Source organism: Diaphorina citri, unplaced genomic scaffold (assembly GCF_000475195.1).
Source record: "Diaphorina citri unplaced genomic scaffold, Diaci psyllid genome assembly version 1.1 scaffold337, whole genome shotgun sequence".
Taxonomy (NCBI): domain Eukaryota; kingdom Metazoa; phylum Arthropoda; class Insecta; order Hemiptera; family Psyllidae; genus Diaphorina; species Diaphorina citri.
In genome coordinates, this window is record NW_007377772.1 from 176796 (window position 1) to 200886 (window position 24091).

General features: G+C 41.3%; 3 protein-coding genes and 1 long non-coding RNA gene across 4 annotated transcripts in view; all 4 read left to right on the plus strand.

Annotated features, from left to right (window-relative positions):
- The window catches only part of LOC113466814, a 31618-nt gene extending 25554 nt beyond the window's left edge, over positions 1-6064 (plus strand). The window contains exon 4 of the long non-coding RNA XR_003391101.1: positions 6004-6064. This is a non-coding gene — a long non-coding RNA (uncharacterized LOC113466814). The remainder of the gene's footprint in view (positions 1-6003) is intronic.
- Positions 6065-6494: 430 nt separating this feature from the next.
- LOC103507720 (proton-coupled amino acid transporter-like protein pathetic) lies at positions 6495-9374 on the plus strand (the record flags this gene model as incomplete). The annotated part of the gene is made up of 5 exons (XM_026822506.1): positions 6495-6568; positions 7369-7519; positions 8114-8235; positions 8673-8757; positions 8970-9374. Coding segments are annotated over 5 exons (822 nt in total), but the record flags the coding sequence as incomplete, so codon positions are not given.
- A 1554-nt stretch (positions 9375-10928) lies between these two features.
- Positions 10929-16059, plus strand: LOC113466809 (proton-coupled amino acid transporter-like protein pathetic). Its single transcript, XM_026822507.1, has 5 exons — positions 10929-10936; positions 12017-12133; positions 14756-14923; positions 15355-15439; positions 15817-16059. The coding sequence occupies exons 1-5, from the start codon at positions 10929-10931 to the stop codon at positions 16057-16059; spliced, it is 621 nt and encodes a 206-aa protein (XP_026678308.1).
- Positions 16060-18292: 2233 nt separating this feature from the next.
- On the plus strand, positions 18293-22866 carry LOC103507721 (proton-coupled amino acid transporter-like protein pathetic; the record flags this gene model as incomplete). The annotated part of the gene is made up of 5 exons (XM_026822508.1): positions 18293-18459; positions 19616-19766; positions 20091-20284; positions 21727-21873; positions 22674-22866. Coding segments are annotated over 5 exons (837 nt in total), but the record flags the coding sequence as incomplete, so codon positions are not given.
- Between the last annotated feature and the right edge of the window lie 1225 nt (positions 22867-24091).

Consider the following 24091-nt stretch of genomic DNA (forward strand, 5'->3'; position numbering starts at 1 on the left):
AAATAATAATAGGTTATTTTTTTTTTTTTTTTTTTTTTTTTTTTTTTTTTTTTTGCAAGAAGGTAGGTATAATGTAATAAAATAAAATAACTAATAATAACTCTAGTATCGTAATTAAAGATCGGGCTCCTTTCCTGAAAGCAAATTTACAAATTTGTACGTCACACTTTGATTTGACGTCATAAACAATCATAATGTTTCTTCAACGTTTTAAAAGTGGTTCCTCCTTTACATATTACTTCAAAACATTTGCTAAGAGTTTTTTTTTTTTTTTTTTTTTTACGTGGCACAGCAAACTATTTGGCCTAATTGATGGGCTGATTATTGTGTGCCATTTCTCACATGAATTCCCATGTTTTCTACTCATGTTCAGTCCCACTATCATGGCCATTTGACTAGAAGGTTTCGCTTATCTATAAAGGAGATAAGCCTTCCATGTGATTCTATCGAACTTTGACCCCGCGCGCTCCTTACTGCTCTGAGGGAGGTTGAGATTGGGATGGACACTAGTGATTCCGTGAACTGTGTAGACCCATTTTCCAAAACAAATGTCCAAGGGCCAAAAACAAGAGCTTAAAAGCCTAAAAAAAATCGCCTTAAAGTTTAAAAACAGCTTGAAAAAGCTTAAAGACAAATCACCAAGTACAATCTCATTGCTAACGCCTCTGACAATGATCGGAGACAATGCTCAAACAGTCTCCAAGCAGGCTCAGAGGTCAAAAAACGCAATTACATGAGATTATAGACCTGAGGGTCAATTTTCCTTGTGTATTGAACATTTTTATCAAATTTCATAAAAATCGGACGTATGGTTCGAGAGTTATCGCGTAGCAAACTTTAACCGGCATCGGCAGACAATCATGCAAAAGCATGTGATACAGTCAAGTTCATAGGCCTTCTCATCAGAGCTCTGTTACGCGGTCGAATTATCAGATAAAGTAGTGTAAAATTCCGTGATTTCCATGTCTCAACTGGGATTTAACCCGGGCCCTCCTGTTCACCAGGTGTGCGGGTCGACCACTACGCCACGGAGGCAGGCAGGGTAGCGTTTTGGCGCCAAATTATCAGTAACGTTAGATAAGTGTGTATGAATACAGAGTGCTTAGTCATTGATTTTTTGATGCTTTAACTCTTCGGATATTCAGATAGGAAAAACACTGTAGCGAATAGAGTAGTCATCGTTTCAGCTTGGATTAAAGTGCATCGAACATCCTACTCATTCTAGAAACAAAAACATCGGAAGTGTTTACCTAACGTGTGGAATGTGCTGACAACACTTATATCTATATCGAGTGACAGATAGCTCTATGCAAATTTGACTATGCATCTATGCAAACATGACCATAGGATGCAAATATGACCACGCAAACATGATCATAGGATGCAAATATGACCATTGTACACTAGGACACTAGGCTGATAGTAAACAAGCTGGGTCCGTCCCTCCGGGATTTTTTTAGGCCGTAGTTTATTCGATCGTGGTTAAATAATACCTATGTACCTACCTAACGACATTTTGGATATTTGGCAAGCCTAGTTATGCAAAACACGCATTGTGGTGATGCCACTGTGTGAATATGTCGCAAATTTTTCACTGGGGGGGACAGTGTACATGTTATTGAAAGTATTGATATTTCATAATTTAAGTTCCATTGAATATAGGAGTAAACTTTTATTGATGAAAAATGTACAACCTTGACTCTTTCTCCAACTCTCTCAAAACTTGATAGAATTTTCCTGTTAACCCCATGGGAGCGAGAGAGAGAGGAGGAGGAGGAAGGCAGACGGAGAGAACTCTTCTCGCTTAAGCCTTTAATAAGTTAGAAAGTTGCCAGACAAAATTACCTTGTTTCGATTTCTGAGGTAAATAAGGCATATTAGATTGGACAAAATAAAGTTTCAAATTATGACCTCAGTTTTCACCTTTCCATTCCAATGTTGGCCGCTCCTGGGACCATGCTACGACACAGACCGCAAGAATCTTTAGCCGTTGTTTCATTTTGTTACGATATAAAACCGGTGCGTTGGTGAAACACCTATCTTGCACTGTTATGATTATATCCCGACGCGATCGTCACGCAGATTTCTTGTAGCAAAAGTTCAACGAATATTTACCTTCCATCATTACGAATAAAGATGTCAGCGGCACGCGACAACAGACTGTGGTGACATGCTCGTCTGACATGCCTGGCCGCATGCCTACATTTCGCTCAATGAAACGGCCTGTCTGTGCCTCCTCAATTTATAAGATGACCTAAATACGAGTTGTGGATTTGTAGGCAAGTTGCCCGCTTTTTTTAATTTTTGTGACGTCACAAGTGTGCAGTGACACTTGAGTTATGTGCAGCGTGGTGGGTGGAAGACATTAAAGGTAGAAACACACTACCATTACGTCACGTGAGTTCATGAGGAGTCAGAAAGATGCAGCTCAAAGTTTTCCCATAACATTGAAGGTAATCTCGTTCAGGACAGTCACAATACTATCACGTCCCGTGAGCTCACTTGACTTGATGGTAAGTGTGTTTCTACCTTGAAACGTTTGAGTGCAACATGGCTTCTTTCTGCCCCCTTGGATTTAATAAGGAACAGTTTTTTCTATGGTTGGGCAAAGTGTGAGGGTTGGTGCGCCAAAAATCCAACTAAAAGCGGCAGAAAAGATGGTTGCCAATAAAATCACCATTCAGACACTCTCCGATTGAAATATTTTCGTAACTCCGACAAATAAAAGTGCATAGTTTACGTGTCTGTTTATAGAAAACTACTTGATCATGTTGAACTATAAATAGACTGTCGAAGTGCATAAAGTATTCCCACATGCACTTGGGTGAAACGTATACAAAACCGACACCTAGCCACATTCCAAGCATGCCTAATAGGTGTGCATTTCCGTATAAAATTATACTTATAACGAGACTCGACGATAGTTGACGAGACTTGGTGTGTCATCTTTGCTAATCTTGCTTTCACATAATTTTGTTTGGAAACACATAATTTCATTTGGAAATGTCAACCGAACGTAAACATTTTCAACAAAGAGAGTCGCATAGAGCCTTGAAATTTGAGACGTATTCGGCGCGGCGCGGTGTCTTAGTAATAAACTAAAACGTGACATATAAATTCAATGCCAATTTGGATACCTGTTTGGCGTAGACCCGTAGACAGTGTCGCCCCGCGCCGTAGTTTTTCGAACGTGAAGGTTTTTAGACTACGTACGGACGTACGGTTTTGACATTTCGCTTTACTTCAAACATGAAAGGCGCTCAGGGCTGAATTTTAAAAGACAAGATTTCGACGAGTTGCAACGACCGACTAGCGGAGCCAGCGGCGATAGCACGTTAAATGCACAAGTTTCCGATGGATCACTGAAGTGAAGTTACGTTGAGCGAGGTTCGTATTTGAATGGTCACCGTCTGGACAATCGTGCTCTACTGGCTTTTCCCGGCCACATTCAAGCTGGGTGAGGGTATTAGAAAGTAATCTATTCTTGTCATTAAACTCTTTGTCAAAATACGTGTTGGAATCAAGTCAGCCAAATATACGATTCAAACTATCATTGTTCAACAGATAAGACGTTTTGCTCCGCGAGAGCCGAGAGCTGGTGATTTTGTTCGCGGATTTCGCGATTATGTTCGCGGATTTTGCGATTTTGTTCGCGGATTTGGCGATTATGTTCGCGGACTGAATTTTAAAAGACAAGATTTCGACGAGTTGCAACGACCGACTAGCGGAGCCAGCGGCGATAGCACGTTAAATGCACAAGTTTCCGATGGATCACTGAAGTGAAGTTACGTTGAGCGAGGTTCGTACTTGAATGGTCACCGTCTGGACAATCGTGTTCTACTGGCTTTTCCCGGCTACATTCAAGCTGGGTGAGGGTATTAGAAAGTAATCTATTCTTGTCATTAAACTCTTTGTCAAAATACGTGTTGGAATCAAGTCAGCCAAATATACGATTCAAACTATCATTGTTCAACAGATAAGACGTTTTGCTCCGCGAGAGCCGAGAGCTTCAATCACATCTTATTGTGACAAAATTATCTGGGACGTATCATATCTCGAATATTAAATTATCACAAATCAAGTGAACTGTTCAACTTCTGTATCGTCTTTCGCATAGTTAAATTAACATATTTATGCGAACTGTTTAACTTCATTAGGGCTTTGTTGAGTTTTGGGTTGACCTCTGTAATCAGAACAAAATTGAATGTCAAGGTCCACCGTGATTTAGATACCAGTGATTAAATCTTTGATATGATACAGCATAGATACCAGATAGATAACTGATGGTAGCTAAATAGATTTCTTTGATACATATATGATAGGTACCTATACCTATATTGATACAACATAGATTCTATAAGATACGGATAGCTATACTATCAGCCTAGTGTCCTAGTGTACAATGGTCATATTTGCATCCTATGATCATGTTTGCATGGTCATATTTGCATCCTATGGTCATGTTTGCATAGATGCATAGTCAAATTTGCATAGAGCTATCTGTCACTCGATATAGATATAAGTGTTGTCAGCACATTCCACACGTTAGGTAAACACTTCCGATGTTTTTGTTTCTAGAATGAGTAGGATGTTCGATGCACTTTAATCTAAGCTGAAACGATGACTACTCTATTCGCTACAGTGTTTTTCCTATCTGAATATCAGAAGAGTGTTTCGCTGATATGAATATTAAAGCATCAAAAAATCAATCACTAAGCACTCTGTATTCATACACACTTATCTAACGTTACTGATAATTTGGCGCCAAAACGCTACCCTGCCTGCTTCCGTGGCGTAGTGGTCGACCCGCACGCCTGGTGAACAAGAGGGCGCGGGTTCAATCCCAGTTGAGACATGGAAATCACGGAATTTTACACTTTATCCGATAATTCGACCGCGTAACAGAGCTCTGATGAGAAGGCCTATGAACTTGACTGTATCACATGCTTTTGCATGATTGTCTGCCGATGCCGGTTAAAGTTTGCTACGCGATAACTCTCGAACTATACGTCCGATTTTTATGAAATTTGATAAAAATGTTCAATACACAAAGGAAATTGACCCTCAGGTCTATAATCTCATGTAATTGCGTTTTTTGACCTCTGAGCCTGCTTGGAGACTGTTTGAACATTGTCTCCGATCATTCATCACCAAGTAAAATCTCATTGCTAAGATTGTACTTTAAGCTTTTTCAAGCTGTTTTTAAGCTTTAAGGCGATTTTTTTTAGGCTTTTAAGCTCTTGTTTTTGGCCCTTGGACATTTGTGTTGGAAAATGGGTCTACACAGTTCACGGAATGACTAGTGTCCATCCCAATCTCAACCTCCCTGCGAGCAGTAAGGAGCGCGCGGGGTCAAAGTTCGATAGAATCACATGGAAGGCTTATCTCCTTTTTAGATAAGCGAAACCTTCTAGTCAAATGGCCATGATAATAGTTCTTACATTACCTACCTACCTATCCGGTCTAAGTAGTGTAAATTCCTAGTAACACCTTGATTATTTTGGCGAATCGACCAAGTACCTTTCACCTTCCAAATCTGAACCTGCGGTATTATTAACGATTGTGGTTTGTTCGCAAAAATCCAAACCACAAAATAGTAATAAGTAATACGATCTGTGGATTAGCGAGGCTATAAACCGCGGGTGTTAAAGTACTTTGTTTCTCACTCTATGTGAGGAAACTTGGAATCTACATATGTGCGAAAGTAGGCACTAAAATATGTAGGTGCAAATGTTTGCCCTAATAGGTTTACACAAGATATTATTACATACCTATATATATGTGGCAAAATGTGGCATTTCTTTGTGGTCATTATTATAAAGGTACTAACAGTCAACCTAACAGTAAAGGTACTAACAGATCGACATCGACTGGAACCCATATTAGGTGATAGCTGTAAAAGTTTATACCTAGTGTCTAGTGTAGACGTGTTTCATCAACATCGCCTGATAATGGAATAGTGTAAACCCTGCTTAACGCCTCGTCTGTTTCTTCTGCTTCCAGGATTCACCGCCCGGGCATATAACGGAAATGGAGACCTTCCTACCCCAGGATGGATCCAAAACAGAGTCTAACAACATTGGAAAGTAAGTCCTCTCCCTCTTGGCTTTTCAAACTCTAATGTCCGCCAATCACGCTCAGACCGCGGTCTGTCAGACAGGCGGAACTGTCTGTCCGACTGGTCTGACAGACCGCGATCTATCAGACGGTATGGGTGGCGGGCAATAGGGAGAAACAAAAACTAAACTTGGGAGAAGACAGCCTAGTTTAGCTACCTTGTAAGACTAGAATAGAATAGAATATACCTTGTTTATCCTGCCAGAATGAGACTGAAAAGTCCCTTTACTCCCGCAGTCTAAACAAAGGTCTTATATATTTCATAGGTTATAAAGTTTCGGTTCTCGTCCGGACCGCGGTTTCGGTTCTCGTCCGGGCCGAGCATTATTCTAAACAGATATTGGTCGTTCTCGGAACGACTACCTTTCTCCTATCCTGTCTTACTGAACCATCTGGACAATAAGGACTACTGGGACCCTTTCAAAGAACGCAAACTAGCCCATCCTGTGACGTAAGTTATTCGTACTAAGGCTGGTCTCACAGAGGACTGGTAGATGAGCGACTTTTAGAAAAAAGGTTTAACGAAAAAGTTGTTAGCTCAGGCTCATGTTTGAGTAGCTGAAAATGTGCCAATAGCCTTCGTCAATAACTTGACGCCCTTTTATTAAATCGGAACACGGAAGTACCGTGACAGGAAATCTCGTACTACGAAGTGTCAATTCTGATTCCTGACTGACACTTGACAAATATAGCTGTAGAAATTAGGATGATTTGCCTAACTAAGTAGTGTTCTGGGGTTTGATTATTTGAATAATAGGAAAATTAATTTGAATACTTGGTCTTCACTTGACTAGGATGAACATTATTTGATTAAGCCTATGTTTCGCCATAGTGAGCGGAAGAAGAGCCATAATAAATTAACTGTAGGGTTTTGATACCTCCAAAATACTTTGTTTCACGAATTTGTGTTTGGAATTTCATGAGAATCAAGAAGAATAGAGGTATCCAAATACCTGTAGATAGTTTAAAATCAGCCTAAGTGCCTAAGGCCGGCCACTCATTATCAGGTAGACCTGACAAGTACGTACCTGATGAGCACACACACTATCAGGTGTACCTGTCGTCAGGTCTACCTGATAGTGACTGGCTGGCCTAAGCAGCCACAAGGTGAGGTTTGGTCTGCCAATAGGGACTTTAGGTTGTGATGACAGTTTGGAGGTTATCTACCGTATCTAATTCATAGTCCGTTTTCTTCTTGCAAGTTGGGTATTTACTATACTTATTTATTTCATTGTCCGTTTGTTCTTCCAGGGATGGCGAAACACTGACCCACTTGCTGAAAGCTTCACTCGGTACCGGAATTCTATCCATGCCTTATGCGTTCCGAAATGCCGGTCTTACTGGAGGCATTTTCCTTACTGTTCTAGTTGCTGTGATATGTACTCATTGTTCCTATATTCTTGTAAGTATGAACTGCAACGTGGCCTAGCGTACTGCCATGCGCTGAGATCCCAAGATTCCTAAGTAAGCTTTAACTAAGGCTGGTTTACATGGAGGGAGGGGTGGTAAAAATTGTGCACATCCAATCCATATTTGCGCTAAGTCTCGACCATATTCCATGATGTCTACTCGTCACACAGTGCGATGTCCCCTCTATACGAGGAAATAAATACATAATCAGCCTTGAACCTCATTATTGGTGGCGAAAAACCTCATTTTGTAGCAATAAAACAACTACCATATCAGACTACATACGTGGTCTGTGTACCTAAAGATCTAAGTAAGTGGTACGATCCCCCAAAATAAAAGTCGATCCAGGTAGAATCCTCCTAGGTAAAATCCCCCAGAGAAGGACAGTTTAAAACTACTACTCGTTGAACGTTGTTCCCTTATTATTTCCCTTGTTCTTTTGGGGTCGAGTGGATTGGAACACTCCATTCGTCAAGGGTCTAGGCATTATCTTGCCCTTAAGATCAATGTAATTTGAAAAGAATTTTTACTCATTACAAGATTCATGACGTCAATTCAATCCCATATCCTCATTTCTTTCTTCCAGGTACAATGCGGCCATGTCCTGTACAGGAGGACGAAAGTGACGTCCATGTCCTTCGCCGACATTGGAGAGGTGGCCTTTGCCAAGGGTCCAGCATGGGGTAGAAGATACGCCCGCTTTGCTAGGTAAGATAATGTTGGGACTGTAGCCTTATGTAAAAGGGTTTCTGAATGAGTAAAAGGGTTTCTGAATAAACTAGAATCAGATCCATACACCATCTGTAGCAAACAGGGCTGTATTTAGGGGGGGCGAGGGGGTCCGGCCTCCCCCTCCTCGACGTCAATTTTTGTCCTTTACTGTAGGCCAGGCTCCGAAAATTTGGAGCATCAAATTTTCGACTCGTGTTGTCTGTGTAGTAGTATGACCATCCCGTAGTATGCCTCTCATCAGATGGGCGAGAAGAGACACAATCCTCCCAAATCAGGTGCTGGGTCAACACGAGAACACCAAAAAATATTTGCAATCGAAATACTAGTAGGTAGGTACAAATTTTTGTTGATGGTGGGAATCAAACCCTGGACCTTCTACATGGCAAGCTACAATCTAATTTCTCTTCTTCCAGGATTTGCATTCTACTCGGATTATTCCTCGCATATTTCGGCACTTGCAGCGTCTACACTGTCATCATTGCCAAAAACTTTTCCAAGGTACGTAGATATAATTACCAAGACCAAATTATGAAGTACCAGGTTGTGGACTAATTACAAAATATTTAGTTTTAAGGTAGAAACACACTAATATCAAGTCACGTAAATAATCTCGTTCATGATAGCCACACTGCCCTGAAGTTTTGTGAGCTCACGTGACGTGATAGTAGTGTGTTTTTTTTTTTTTTTTTTTTTCTTTTTTTTTTTTTCAGGTGATCAACCACTACACCGGCACGGAGTTGGACATCCGGGTGTACATTTCGGCCTTCCTCATTCCCCTGATCCTCCTCAGCTGGGTGCCCAACTTGAAGTCGCTCGCCCCCGTCTCCATGGTTGCCAACTTGCTCATGGGCACCGGATTGGGCATCACGTTCTACTATATCGTGTGGGATTTGCACAAGCCCATGGAGATGCCCCAGATTGCCGACATCTCCACGATGCCGACGTTTTTCTCCATTGTGATCTTTGCGATTGAAGCCATCGGCGTGGTAAGTGTTGACCTGATGCATATTTCTTATGGTGCATTTCCACTCACTCGGCATTTGACAACCTGTTATACAAATGGAAAAATATCATGCCGAGTGAGTGGAAACACACCATAATGCACCTAATCTTTGTAGTGTGCGTGGTAACAGACAACAGACTTTTTTGTCATGCCAAAGGTCCTTAGTAACCTGCTGGGTTTGATATCTAGAGTCAGTCGGCAAAAAAAAAAAAAAAAAAAAAAAAAAAAAAAAAAAAAAAAAAAAACACACACACGGCGCGGTTTCGGTTCTCGTCCGGGCCGAGCATTATTCTAAACAGATATTGGTCGTTCTCGGAACGACTACCTTTCTCCTATCCTGTCTTTTTTAAAAAACAGTTCCTTTTATCAGTTCTATCAAACTTCAAGAAAGAGAGAGAGAGAGAGAGAGAGAGGAGTGGGAAGAGGGTATTAGGAACAGCTAATTTGGAGTTTGGAGTCACTGTGGGGGACAGTGTACATGTTATTGAAAGTATTGATATTTCATAATTTAAGTTCCATTGAATATAAGAGTAAACTTTTATTGATGAAAAATGTACAACCTTGACTCCTTCTCCAACTCTCTCAAAACTTGATAGAATTTTCCTGTTAACCCCATGGGAGCGAGAGAGAGAGAGGAGGAGGAGGAAGGCAGACGGAGAGAACTCTTCTCGCTTAAGCCTTTAATAAGTTAGAAAGTCGCCAGACAAAATTACCTTGTTTCGATTTCTTAGGTAAATAAGGCATAATTAGATTGGACAAAATAAAGTTTCAAAATATGACCTCAGTTTTCACCTTTCCATTCCAATGTTGGCCGTTCCTGGGACCATGCTACGACACAGACCGCAAGAATCTGTAGCCGTTGTTTCATTTTGTTACGATATAAAACCAGTGCGTTGGTGAAACACCTATCTTGCACTGTTATGATTATATCCCGACGCGATAGTCACGCAGATTTCTTGTAGCAAAAGTTCAACGAATATTTACCTTCCATCATTACGAATTAAGATGTCAGCGACACGCGACAACAGACTGTGGTGACATGCTCGCCTGACATGCCTGGCCGCATGCCTACATTTCGCTCAATGAAACGGCCTGTCTGTGCCTCCTCAATTTATAAGATGACCTAAATACGAGTTGATAGCTAAATAGATTGGTAGATAAGTGGTTAAATGATTTTAGTGCTGATTGACATTGGTCAGAGGGGTCAGTGGCTTGAAAACGTGAATACCAATATCGCGTGGACACAAAGAATAGTAATAACCAGTGGCCAGTGGCGATAGCACGGTGAATACCTACAACATTTCCCGATGAATCACTGAAGCTAAGTAACGTAGCGTGTGGTTGGTATCGGGACATTGGTATGAGGGCCATCGGCTTTAATTAACTTTTGTGACTTAATGCGACCTTCGATCTTTTGTGTGTAGTATTGGGATAAGCCTGTACCAATAACGCGCTAATGTCTTCTCCTCTGTGTATACCTAATCTAGTGTCTGTAAGGTCCCGATGGATCACTGAAGATAAGCAACGTAGCGCGTAATTGATATCGGGATAAGCCTGGGCCAATAACGCGCTGATGGCTTCTCCTCTGTGTATAGTGGTTGTATTTAGTCTGGGTATGATGGCTTCTCCTCTGTGTATGCCCAATGTAGTGTTTGTATTTAAGATAATGTATGCGTGAGTAGTAGGCTGCTGTATGTTGTATGTCTCCACAAAAACGTGTTTGTGACCTTAGCAACAATTACTTAGTTATCTCAGAAGTGTGGGTCGTTTATTCTATTCCCTTTGCTATCCTAAGACAACACGGATACAAATTGGTCTTGAAACTTGAGCTGGGGTTTGTCTTTGTAGTTTACTTACTTAGGTACTGCCGGATTCTGACAGGCCGCGAGAGCCCAAGACCTCCATGAACCAGCCTTCTCCAGAGTTCTCGATTCTGGACGAATTCAACCCAGCTCTCTGCGGTTCCTCTTGGCTTTATGATGTTGAACCATTTGATAATTCTATCAATCCTGTTTACCCTCGAATTAAGTTTAATCCTAGATTAATCCGAGAATTGAGTAGGTCTTCAAAATCCTTGATTAATCTCTTCTGTACAAGTGGACATCTGTTTACACGTCCACTTTTTCGCACCAAACGGTGCACCTTGACTCCGACACTGGATAATCTAATTTGCATGTCAGGAAACAATATGGGTGGAAATTTATTGGACACGTTTACGTTTTACTATGTTGCCTTCTCTTGTAAATTGGAATTAAGAGGTCTCATTCCATGGCAAAGACTTCGCTAATTGCCTAATGGGCCATTAGGGAAGACACTGTTTTGGAAACTTTTCGCCAAAGTTGTTTTCAGAGAGTGATATTTGGACATTTTTATTGCGTAGACACATAATAAAACTGTTGCTCACTTTCGGAAAGGTTTATGAAAAGAATATGTTACTCACTTTGCTGGTAGGCACTTTTTTAAGGGGTTTGATCGAGGTGACTGTAACTACTGAGGTTTATCGTTCCGCAATGGAAGAAACTTGGAGTACAGGATAGGAGAAAGCCATCCATTCCGAGAACGAACCTTATCTGTTTGGGATAACGAACCTTATCGCGACCTAGCGCTAGCGCTAACCCTCCTAGCTAACTAGGCTGGCTCTTGGTAAGTAAATTAATGCGAAATCAGAGCTAGACCACCAACATTGAACTAAACGCCTTACGTAAAGACTTACCCATAGTAAAGACTTACCCATTTTCCTCTTCTGTTCCTCAGGTACAAAGTCGCCGTCGTTCCAGCTAAAATCCGTGATGAAGCGGTCCAACTGAACCATCTGGACAATAAGGACTACTGGGACCCTTTCAAAGAACGCAAACTAGCCCATCCTGTGACGTAAGTTATTCGTACTAAGGCTGGTCTCACAGAGGACTCGTAGATGAGCGACTTTTAGGAAAAAGGTTTAACGAAAAAGTTGTTAGCTCAGGCTCATGTTTGAATAGCTGGAAATGTGCCAATAGCCTTTGTCAATAACTTGACGCCCTTTTATTAAATCGGAACCCGGAAGTACCGTGACAGGAAATCTCGTACTATGAAGTGTCAATTCTGATTCCTGACTGACACTTGACAAATCTAGCTGTAGAAATTTGGATTATTTGCCTAACTAAGTGTTCTGGGGTTTGATTATTTGATTAATAGGAAAATTAATTTGAATACTTGGTCTTCACTTGACTAGGATGAACATTATTTAATTAAGCCTATGTTTCGCCTTAGCGAGCGGAAGAAGAGCCATAATTAATTGACTGTAGGGTTTTGATACCTCCAAACTACTTTGTTTCACGAATATGTGTTTGGAATTTCATGAGAATCAAGAAGAATAGAGGTATCCAAATACCTATAGATAGTTTAAAATCAGCCTAAGTGCCTAAGGCCAGCCACTCACTATCAGGTAGACCTGTCGTCAGGTCTACCTGATAGTGACTGGCTGGCCTATTTAGCAGCCATAAGGGGAGGGACGGACCCAGCTTGTTAATTTTTGTGACGTCACAAGTGTGCAGTGACACTTGAGTTATGTGCAGCGTGGAGGGTGGAAGACATTAAAGGTAGAAACACACTACCATCACGTCACGTGAGTTCATGAGGAGTCACAGAAAGATGCAGCTCAAAGTTTTCCCATAACATTGTAGGTAATCTCGTTCAGGACAGCCACACTACTATCACGTCCCGTGATCTCACGTGAATTGATGGTAAGTGTGTTTCTACCTTGAAACATTTGAGTGCAACATGGCTTCTTTGTGCCCCCTTGGATTTAATAAGGATTAACAGTTTTTTCTATGGTTGGGCAAAGTGTGAGGGTTGGTGCGCCAAAAATCCAACTAAAAGCGGCAGAAAATATGGTTGCCAATAAAATCACCATTCAGACACTCTCCGATTGAAATATTTTCGTAACTCCAACAAATAAAAGTGCATAGTTTACGTGTCTGTTTATAGAAAACTACTTGATCATGTTGAACTATAAATAGACTGTCGAAGTGCATAAAGTATTCCCACATGCACTTGGGTGAAACGTATACAAAACCGACACCTAGCCACATTCCAAGCATGCCTAATAGGTGTGCATTTCCGTATAAAATTATACTTATAACGAGACTCGACGATAGTTGACGAGACTTGGTGTGTCATCTTTGCTAATCTTGCTTTCACATAATTTCGTTTGGAAACACATAATTTCGTTTTGAAACACATAATTTCGTTTGGAAATGTCAACCGAACGTAAACATTTTCAACAAAGAGAGTCGCATAGAGCCTTGAAATTTGAGACGTATTCGGCGCGGCGCGGTCTTATACATATAACGAGAATCGACGATAGTTGAAGAAACTTGGTGTGTCATCTTTGCTAATCTTGCTTTCACATAATTTTGTTTGGAAACACATAATTTCATTTGGAAATGTCAACCGAACGTAAACATTTTCAACAAAGAGAGTCGCATAGAGCCTTGAAATTTGAGACGTATTCGGCGCGGCGCGGTACTTGTAAGTATGAACTGGAACGTGGCCTAGCGTATTGCCATGCGCTGAGATCCCAAGATTCCTAAGTGGGCTTTAACATAAGGCTGGTTTATACGGAGGGAGAGGTGGTCTACGTAAAAATTGTGCACATCCAATCCATAATATGGATATTATGTGCGCTAAGTCTCGACCATATTCCATGATGTCTAATACTCGTCACACAGTGCGATGTCCCCTCTATACGAGGAAATAAATACAATATCAGCCTTAAACCTCATTATTGGTGGCGAAAAACCTCATTTCGTAGCAATAAAACAACTACCATATCAGACTACATACGTGGTTTGTGTACCTAAAGATCTAAGTAAGTGGTACGATCCCCCAAATTAAAAGTCGATCCAGGTAGAATCCTCCTAGGTAAAATCCCCTAGAGAAGGGCAGTTTAAAACTACTACTCGTTGAACGTTGTTCCCTTATTATTTCCCTTGTTCTTTTGGGGTCGAGTGGATTGGAACACTCCATTCGTCAAGGGTCTAGGCATTATCTTGCCCTTAAAATCAATGTTTGCCAGCCTAGTTAGCTTGGTTGGTAGCGCGTCTGCCTTGTAAGCGCTAGGCCGCGGGTTCGATTCCCGCCCGGGGCGGATTTTATCTTTTTGTGTCTGTAGGTAATACTTTCCTACCCCATAATATGTAGGTAGAAATCTATAGCCATAAATATTAGGTACTAGGTATGTATGTACATTCATTGCTCAGTACACACAAATACTACTTACTTTTAATATTCTCCAATACTCCTTTTAGATAGGCAATGGCCGGGACCACAATGTGAGTTTAATGGTTTAAACCAGTGGCGTAGCGTGGTCTAAAGTCAAGTGTAAGGCGTGTAGGGCACTAATTTCCATCACCATGCACATTACTACATAAGTCATGCACATGCTTCTTCATAAATATTTAAAGTCAATATCAATGTAATTTGAAAAAACTTTGGATTTTTACTTATTACAAGATTCATGACGTCAATTCAATCGCATATCCTCATTGCTTTCTTCCAGGTACAATGCGGCCATGTCCTGTACAGGAGGACGAAAGTGACGTCCATGTCCTTCGCCGACATCGGAGAGGTTGCCTTTGCCAAGGGTCCAGCATGGGGTAGAAGATACGCCCGGTTTGCTAGGTAAGATAATGTTGGGACTGTAGCCTTATGTAAAAGGGTTTCTGAATGAACTAGAATCAGATCCACCATCTGTAGCAAACAGGGCTGTATTTAGGGGGGGGGCGAGGGGGTCCGGCCTCCCCCTCCTCGATGTCAATTTTTCTCCTTTACTGTAAACCAGGCTCCGAATTTGGAGCATCGTCTGCTACATTAGACTTGTGTGGTCTGTGTAGTAAATGCCCATCCCGTAGTGCCGTAGTATACCTCTCATGAGATCGGCGGGAAGAGACACAATATTCCCCAATTAGGTGCTGGGTCAGGACGAGAACACCAGAAAGTATCCCGTTGAAATATTTGCAATCGAAAATACGAGAACAAATTTCTGTCGATGGTGGGAATCGAACCCGGGACCTTCTACATGGCAATCTATAATTTAATTCCTCTTCTTCCAGGATTTGCATTCTACTCGGATTATTCCTCGCATATTTCGGCACTTGCAGCGTCTACACTGTCATCATTGCCAAAAACTTTTCCAAGGTACGTAGATATAATTACCAAGACCAAATTATTAAGTACCAGGTTGTGGACTAACTACAAAATATTTAGTTAGGTAGAAACACACTGATATCAAGTCACGTAAATAATGTAGGTAATCTCGTTCATGATAGCCACACTGCCCTGACGTTTTGTGAGCTCTCGTGACGTGATAATAGTGTGTTTCGACCTTTACTCTCGCTTTGAACTCGTAAGAGGTTGGGGAGGCTTGACCGAAAGTGGGTTAGGGGATTTCAGATCTTTGGATAAAACTTATAACATGATAGTAGTAGATTCGTATAAACTTAACCCATCCTCTAGGAAACTTTATCTTCTTCCCCATTTGGCAGTCCTCTAAAATTTCTATCCGCATTTCGCAGGTGATCAACCACTACACCGGCACGGAGTTGGATATCCGGGTGTACATTTCCGCCTTCCTCATTCCCCTGATCCTCCTCAGCTGGGTGCCCAACTTGAAGTCCCTCGCCCCCGTCTCCATGGTTGCCAACTTGCTCATGGGCACCGGATTGGGCATCACGTTCTACTATATCGTGTGGGATTTGCACAAGCGTCTTGTTTTGACCCATGGCTGGGACCACGATCTGAATTTAAACTTGGTTTAAGTTGAACCCAAAAGATTAAGCAATCTGGACGATTTTACATTTTGAATTTTAAGTCAGCTTCTTGTTTTGACCCATGGCCGCGACCACGATCTGAATTTAAACTTGGTTTAAGTTGAACCCAAAAGATTAAGCAATCTGGACGATTTTACATTTTGAATTTTAAGTCAGCGCATCAGAAAGTTTGAAATTAGACTGTGGTCCCAGCCGATAGGGAACTCTTGATTGTTGCTGGACAAACTCAGACCTTCTTAAGCTGTGTCCACACATAGTCGACGGCCATCGATCGCCGGAAACCGTCCACATTGCCTCGACAGCATTCAATTCAATTCAATTATCTATTCACCTCGTCGATCGACGGCCATCGACTATGTGTGGACACAGCAAACGCAGCTCTAGAAAGGTCAACAGACGTCACCGAGTTTCGTCAGGGCGTAATTTTCACGCAGGTAGTCCACAAATTCCGACCCCTAATGACCATCCGAGTAGTAGCAACATTTCGCGGTCGCCCTGTTCCATTTCTCCGCTATTATGTGTTCGTGGAACGTTGTATTAAAAGGTGTCAGATTTCCTTGATGATATAATAGAAAATTAGAACATTCTATTCAACTGCGAATGTACACTGTATCACGATGTGTGTGTGCGGTGGTCGAATTGCATTGTTTTTAGTCTGGCCTGTAATACCGTATAAGTGACACCCCGTGGCGAGCTAAGTGACGAGTGTGTAGTGATAGGAAATACATTGAAAGTACTGTGAAATACATTGAAATTGCTATAAAATATATTGAAAAATAACGTTCTATTTTTATGTTGTTAAAATTTTAAAGGCAATAATGATTTCATAACTTTATTTACTGTTCACTTGCCTGTCTGTAAGAAGAAGACTAAAAAAAGTAAAAAAAAAAAATCCCTTTTCTACTGCCCCCACTCAAATAACAAAGATCAAAAGTTGCAAATATCAAGTGTTTTGTAAAGTCAGTATCATATATTGAAAAATAACGTTCTATTTTTATATTGTTAAAATTTTAAAGGCAATAATGATTTCATAACTTTATTTACTGTTCACTTGCCTGTCTGTAAAAAGAAGACTAAAAAAAGTAAAAAAAAAAAAATCCCTTTTCTACTGCCCCCACTCAAATAACAAAGATCAAAAGTTGCAAATATCAAGTGTTTTGTAAAGTCAGTATCTGTGAGTTAATACTGAAATGGTCCAAGTGTGTACTCTGTAGTGCTTAAGACAAAATAGTCTACCTAATCCGCCTGTACCTACAAAAGGACGTGGACGGCAGAATAGGTATAAATAAAAGGTACCTACACCATTTCTTAAAATATTATTTGCCTTCACTACCTACTCTTACATTAATGGTCCAAGTGTGTACTCTGTAGTGCTTAAGACAAAATAGTCTACCTAATCCGCCTGTACCTACAAAAGGACGTGGACGGCAGAATAGGTATAAATAAAAGGTACCTACACCATTTCTTAAAATATTATTTGCCTTCACTACCTACACCTACATTACCTACCTATCTATCTGATCTAAGTAGTGTAAATTCCTAGTAACACCTTGATTATTTTGGCGAATCGACCAAGTACTTTTCACCTTCCAAATCTGAACCTGCGGTATTATTAACGATTGTGGCTTGTTCGCAAAAATCCAAACCACAAAATAGTAATAAGTAATACGATCTGAGGATTAGCGAGGCTATAAACCGCGGGTGTTAAAGTAGGTATTTCTTTGTGGTCAATGTGGCATTTCTTTGTGGTCATTATTATAAAGGTACTAACAGTCAACCTAACAGTAAAGGTACTAACAGATCGACATCGACTGGAATGCTAATTGCCTAATGGCCCATTAGGGAAGACACTGTTCTGGAAACTTTTCGCCAAAGTTGTTTTCAGAGAGTGAGAAGATATTTGGACATTTTTATTGCGTAGACACATAATAAAACTGTTGCTCACTTTCGGAAAGGTTTATGAAAAGAATATGTAGGTACTTACTTTGCTGGTAGGTACTTTTTTAAGGGGTTCGAGGTGACTGTAACTTCTGAGGTTTATCATTCCGCAATTGAAGAGACTTAGAGTACAGGATAGGAGAAAGCCATCCATTCCGAGAACGAACCTTATCTGTTTGGGATAACGAACCTTATCGCGACCTAGCGCTAATCCTCCTAGCTAACTAGGCTGGCTCTTGGTAAGTAAATTAGCGCGAAAACAGAGCGAAACCACCAACATTGAACTAAACTCCTTACGTCTTTACTTACCCATTTTCCTCTTCTGTTCCTCAGGTACAAAGTCGCCGTCGTTCCAGCTAAAATCCGTGATGAAGCGGTCCAACTGAACCATCTGGACAATAAGGACTACTGGGACCCTTTCAAAGAACGCAAACTAGCCCATCCTGTGACGTAAGTTATTCGTACTAAGGCTGGTCTCACAGAGGACTGGTAGATGAGCGACTTTTAGAAAAAAGGTTTAACGAAAAAGTTGTTAGCTTTGACATATTTCTTATGGTGCATTTCCACTCACTCGGCATTTGACAATCTGTTATACAAATGGAAAAATAGCATGCCGAGTGAGTGGAAACACACCATAATGCACCTAATCTTTGTAGTCTGCGTAATTTAATCCAAAAGTGTTTAGTAGAGTGTAGAGTGGTAACAGACTTGTTTGTCATGCCAAAGGTCCTGAGTAACCTGCTGGGTTTGATATCTAGAGTCAGTCGGCAAAAAAAAAAAAAAAAAAAAAAAAAAAAAAAAAAAACCCACAGGATAGCTAAATAGATTGGTAGATAGGTAAGTGGTTAAATGATTTAGTGCTGATGGACATTGGTCAGAGGGCTCAGTGGCTTGAAAACGTGAATACCAATATCGCGTGGACACAAAGAATAATAATAACCAGTGGCCAGTGGCGATAGCACGGTAAATACCTACAACATTTCCCGATGAATCACTGAAGCTAAGCAACGTAGCGTGTGGTTGGTATTGGGATATTGGTATGAGGGCCATTGGCTTTAATTAACGCCCTGTACGTGTCACTGCGTCCTGGTTAGATCTTTTGTGACTTAATGCGACCTTCGATATTTTGTGTGTAGTATTGGGATAAGCCTGTGCCAATAACGCGCTAATGTCTTCTCCTCTGTGTATACCTAATCTAGTGTCTGTAAGGTCCCGATGATGGATCACTGAAGATAAGCAACGTAGCGCGTAATTGATATCGGGATAAGCCTGGGCAATAACGCGCTGATGGTTTCTCCTCTGTGTATAGTGGTTGTATTTAGTCTGGGTATCATGGCTTCTCCTCTGTGTATACCTAGTGGTTGTATTTAGTCTGGGTATGATGGCTTCTCCTCTGTGTATAGTGGTTGTATTTAATCTGGGTATGATGGTTTATCCTCTGTGTATAGTGGTTGTATTTAGTCTGAGTATGATGGCTTCTCCTCTGTGTATAGTGGTTGTATTTAGTCTGGGTATGATGGCTTCTCCTCTGTGTATAGTGGTTGTTCTTCTTGCAAGTTGGGTATTTACTATACTTATTTATTTCATTGTCCGTTTGTTCTTCCAGGGATGGCGAAACACTGACCCACTTGCTGAAAGCTTCACTCGGTACCGGAATTCTATCCATGCCTTATGCGTTCCGAAATGCCGGTCTTACTGGAGGCATTTTCCTTACTGTTCTAGTTGCTGTGATATGTACTCATTGTTCCTATATTCTTGTAAGTTAGTTGGGTATTTACCATACTTATTTATTTCATTGTACGTTTGTTCTTCCAGGGATGGCGAAACACTGACCCACTTGCTGAAAGCTTCACTCGGTACCGGAATTCTATCCATGCCTTATGCGTTCGTTTCGACCTTTACTCTCGCTTTGAACTCGTAAGAGGTTGAGGAGGCTTGACCGAAAGTGGGTTAGGGGATTTCAGTTCTTTGGATAACATGATAGTAGTAGATTCGTAGTAGATAACCCATCCTCTACTCTAGGAAACTTTATCTTCTTCCCCATTTGGCAGTCCTCTAAAATTTCTATCCGCATTTCGCAGGTGATCAACCACTACACCGGCACGGAGTTGGACATCCGGGTGTACATTTCGGCCTTCCTCATTCCCCTGATCCTCCTCAGCTGGGTGCCCAACTTGAAGTCGCTCGCCCCCGTCTCCATGGTTGCCAACTTGCTCATGGGCACCGGATTGGGCATCACGTTCTACTATATCGTGTGGGATTTGCACAAGCAGCTGTCATTTGATACCTCCTCTTGATACATATATTAACTGACCCTACCTTAGATAGAACTCGATATTCGATCCATCACCTATGTAAAGAGGATTAAACTTTATTTGCACACAACATTGGCCAAAGTTACAAGATACATAAAAAAACATATCTACACTTCTACAGGGTATATGAAATCTTGAAAAAAAAAAAAAAATAGGCTGTAGTTTACCAACTCGGGATTGAGGATTGAGATGAAACGAGGATTTGCCTGTACTTAATACCCAGGTCATCCTCGGATTGAACTCAATCCTGAGACAATCCACGGTGGTAAAACTCGACCTTTATTATCCTGTTAAGGCGGTCTCTGCCCAATCTAGTGTTTGTATTTAAGATAATGTATGCGTGAGTAGTAGGCTGTATGTTGTATGTCTCCGCAATAAACGTGTTTGTGACCTTAGCAACAATTACTTTGTTATCTCAGAAGTGTGGGTCGAATATCCTATTCACTTTGCTGTCTATCCTAAGACAACACGGATACAAATTGGTCTTGAAACTTGAGCTGGGTCTTGAAACTTGAGTTTGCCTTTGTGGTTTACTTACTTACTGCCGGATTCTGACAGGCCGCGAGAGCCCAAGACTTGAACCAGCCTCCTCCAGAGTTCTCGATTCTGGACGAATTTAATCCAGCTCTCTGCGGTTCCTCTTGGCTTTCTGATGTTGAACCATTTGGTAATTCTATCAATCCTGTTTACCCTCGAATTAAGTTTAATCCTAGATTAATCCGAGAATTGAGTAGGTATTCAAAATCCTTGATTGATCTCTTCTGTACAAGTGGATATCTCTATACACGTCCACTTTTTCGCACCAAACGGTGCACCTTGACGCCGTCACTGGATAATCTTATTTGCATGTCAGGAAACAATATGGGTGGAAATTTATTGGACACGTTTACGTTTTACTATGTTGCCTTCTCTTGTAAATTGGAATTAAGAGGTCTCATTCCATGGCAAAGACTTTGCTAATTGCCTAATGGCCCATTAGGGAAGACACTGTTCTGGAAACTTTTCGCCAAAGTTGTTTTCAGAGAGTGAGAAGATATTTGGACATTTTTATTGCGTAGACACATAATAAAACTGTTGCTCACTTTCGGAAAGGTTTATGAAAAGAATATGTAGGTCACTTTGCTGGTAGGCACTTTTTTAAGGGGTTTGATCGAGGTGACTGTAACTACTGAGGTTTATCGTTCCGCAATGGAAGAAACTTGGAGTACAGGATAGGAGAAAGCCATCCATTCCGAGAACGAACCTTATCTGTTTGGGATAACGAACCTTATCGCGACCTAGCGCTAGCGCTAACCCTCCTAGCTAACTAGGCTGGCTCTTGGTAAGTAAATTAATGCGAAATCAGAGCTAGACCACCAACATTGAACTAAACGCCTTACGTAAAGACTTACCCATAGTAAAGACTTACCCATTTTCCTCTTCTGTTCCTCAGGTACAAAGTCGCCGTCGTTCCAGCTAAAATCCGTGATGAAGCGGTCCAACTGAACCATCTGGACAATAAGGACTACTGGGACCCTTTCAAAGAACGCAAACTAGCCCATCCTGTGACGTAAGTTATTCGTACTAAGGCTGGTCTCACAGAGGACTGGTAGATGAGCGACTTTTAGAAAAAAGGTTTAACGAAAAAGTTGTTAGCTCAGGCTCATGTTTGAGTAGCTGAAAATGTGCCAATAGCCTTCGTCAATAACTTGACGCCCTTTTATTAAATCGGAACACGGAAGTACCGTGACAGGAAATCTCGTACTACGAAGTGTCAATTCTGATTCCTGACTGACACTTGACAAATATAGCTGTAGAAATTAGGATGATTTGCCTAACTAAGTAGTGTTCTGGGGTTTGATTATTTGAATAATAGGAAAATTAATTTGAATACTTGGTCTTCACTTGACTAGGATGAACATTATTTGATTAAGCCTATGTTTCGCCATAGTGAGCGGAAGAAGAGCCATAATAAATTAACTGTAGGGTTTTGATACCTCCAAAATACTTTGTTTCACGAATTTGTGTTTGGAATTTCATGAGAATCAAGAAGAATAGAGGTATCCAAATACCTGTAGATAGTTTAAAATCAGCCTAAGTGCCTAAGGCCGGCCACTCATTATCAGGTAGACCTGACAAGTACGTACCTGATGAGCACACACACTATCAGGTGTACCTGTCGTCAGGTCTACCTGATAGTGACTGGCTGGCCTAAGCAGCCACAAGGTGAGGTTTGGTCTGCCAATAGGGACTTTAGGTTGTGATGACAGTTTGGAGGTTATCTACCGTATCTAATTCATAGTCCGTTTTCTTCTTGCAAGTTGGGTATTTACTATACTTATTTATTTCATTGTCCGTTTGTTCTTCCAGGGATGGCGAAACACTGACCCACTTGCTGAAAGCTTCACTCGGTACCGGAATTCTATCCATGCCTTATGCGTTCCGAAATGCCGGTCTTACTGGAGGCATTTTCCTTACTGTTCTAGTTGCTGTGATATGTACTCATTGTTCCTATATTCTTGTAAGTATGAACTGCAACGTGGCCTAGCGTACTGCCATGCGCTGAGATCCCAAGATTCCTAAGTAAGCTTTAACTAAGGCTGGTTTACATGGAGGGAGGGGTGGTAAAAATTGTGCACATCCAATCCATATTTGCGCTAAGTCTCGACCATATTCCATGATGTCTACTCGTCACACAGTGCGATGTCCCCTCTATACGAGGAAATAAATACATAATCAGCCTTGAACCTCATTATTGGTGGCGAAAAACCTCATTTTGTAGCAATAAAACAACTACCATATCAGACTACATACGTGGTCTGTGTACCTAAAGATCTAAGTAAGTGGTACGATCCCCCAAAATAAAAGTCGATCCAGGTAGAATCCTCCTAGGTAAAATCCCCCAGAGAAGGACAGTTTAAAACTACTACTCGTTGAACGTTGTTCCCTTATTATTTCCCTTGTTCTTTTGGGGTCGAGTGGATTGGAACACTCCATTCGTCATAATATTGTACCTACGTGATCTCGTTCAGGACAGCCACACTACTATCACGTAGCGTGACGTGACGTGATGGTAGTGTGTTTCTACCTTAACGCTACCGGTAATCGACGCGTCCTCACGCTGTAAATATTTTCCCTCTGAGTTCGAATTCGCGTCAACTCAACAGCGCTTTCTAGGGGACGTTAATAATACTCATCAGCACATTAAGCCATGGGAACTGACTCAGTTCTTTTATATGTGTGACTCTGTGACAATGCTCCTCTGTGTAGGTACATGGCCCCGCGAAGTAGGTACCTGCCAATCTAAAGGTGTGTCCAAACATAGTCGACCGGCCGTCGATCGACGAGGTGAATCTATGCTGTCGAGGCAGTGTGGACGGTTCAGTAGACATCGATCGACGGTCGGTCGACTATGTGTAGACACACCTTAACTTGTGGCCCGCATACACATGGAAGTTGTAATCAATGTCCTATATTGTCCTTTAAACATGCCGGCGAATCGCGGCGATGTTCGTTGAATCCACCAGTTTTCCAAGAATCAGGTCCTGGTTATTCACTACGTTCTTCCTCTAATTACCTCAATTTTGATGTTTTCTTTTTCCTTCCCTTCCCCTCTCTCTTTCCTTCTCCCTCCCTTTCTAACACCCACTATTATCCTATAACCTATAATATACGTGTCCCCCTCTCCTCTCTCTCCCTCCCTCATTCCTCCCTCTCTCTCTCTCTTCCTCTTGACTACCTCCCCTCTTTCTCCCTCCCTCCCTAACACCCACATAGTCTACGTCACA

Excerpts from the sequence above, each read along its gene's own strand:
- LOC113466809 (XM_026822507.1), top strand. Across the intron at positions 12,134-14,755 it reads AAACTAGCCCATCCTGTGAC|ATTCATGACGTCAATTCAAT; the intron begins GTAAGTTATTCG and ends ACTTATTACAAG. Across the intron at positions 15,440-15,816 it reads TTGCCAAAAACTTTTCCAAG|GTGATCAACCACTACACCGG; the intron begins GTACGTAGATAT and ends CGCATTTCGCAG.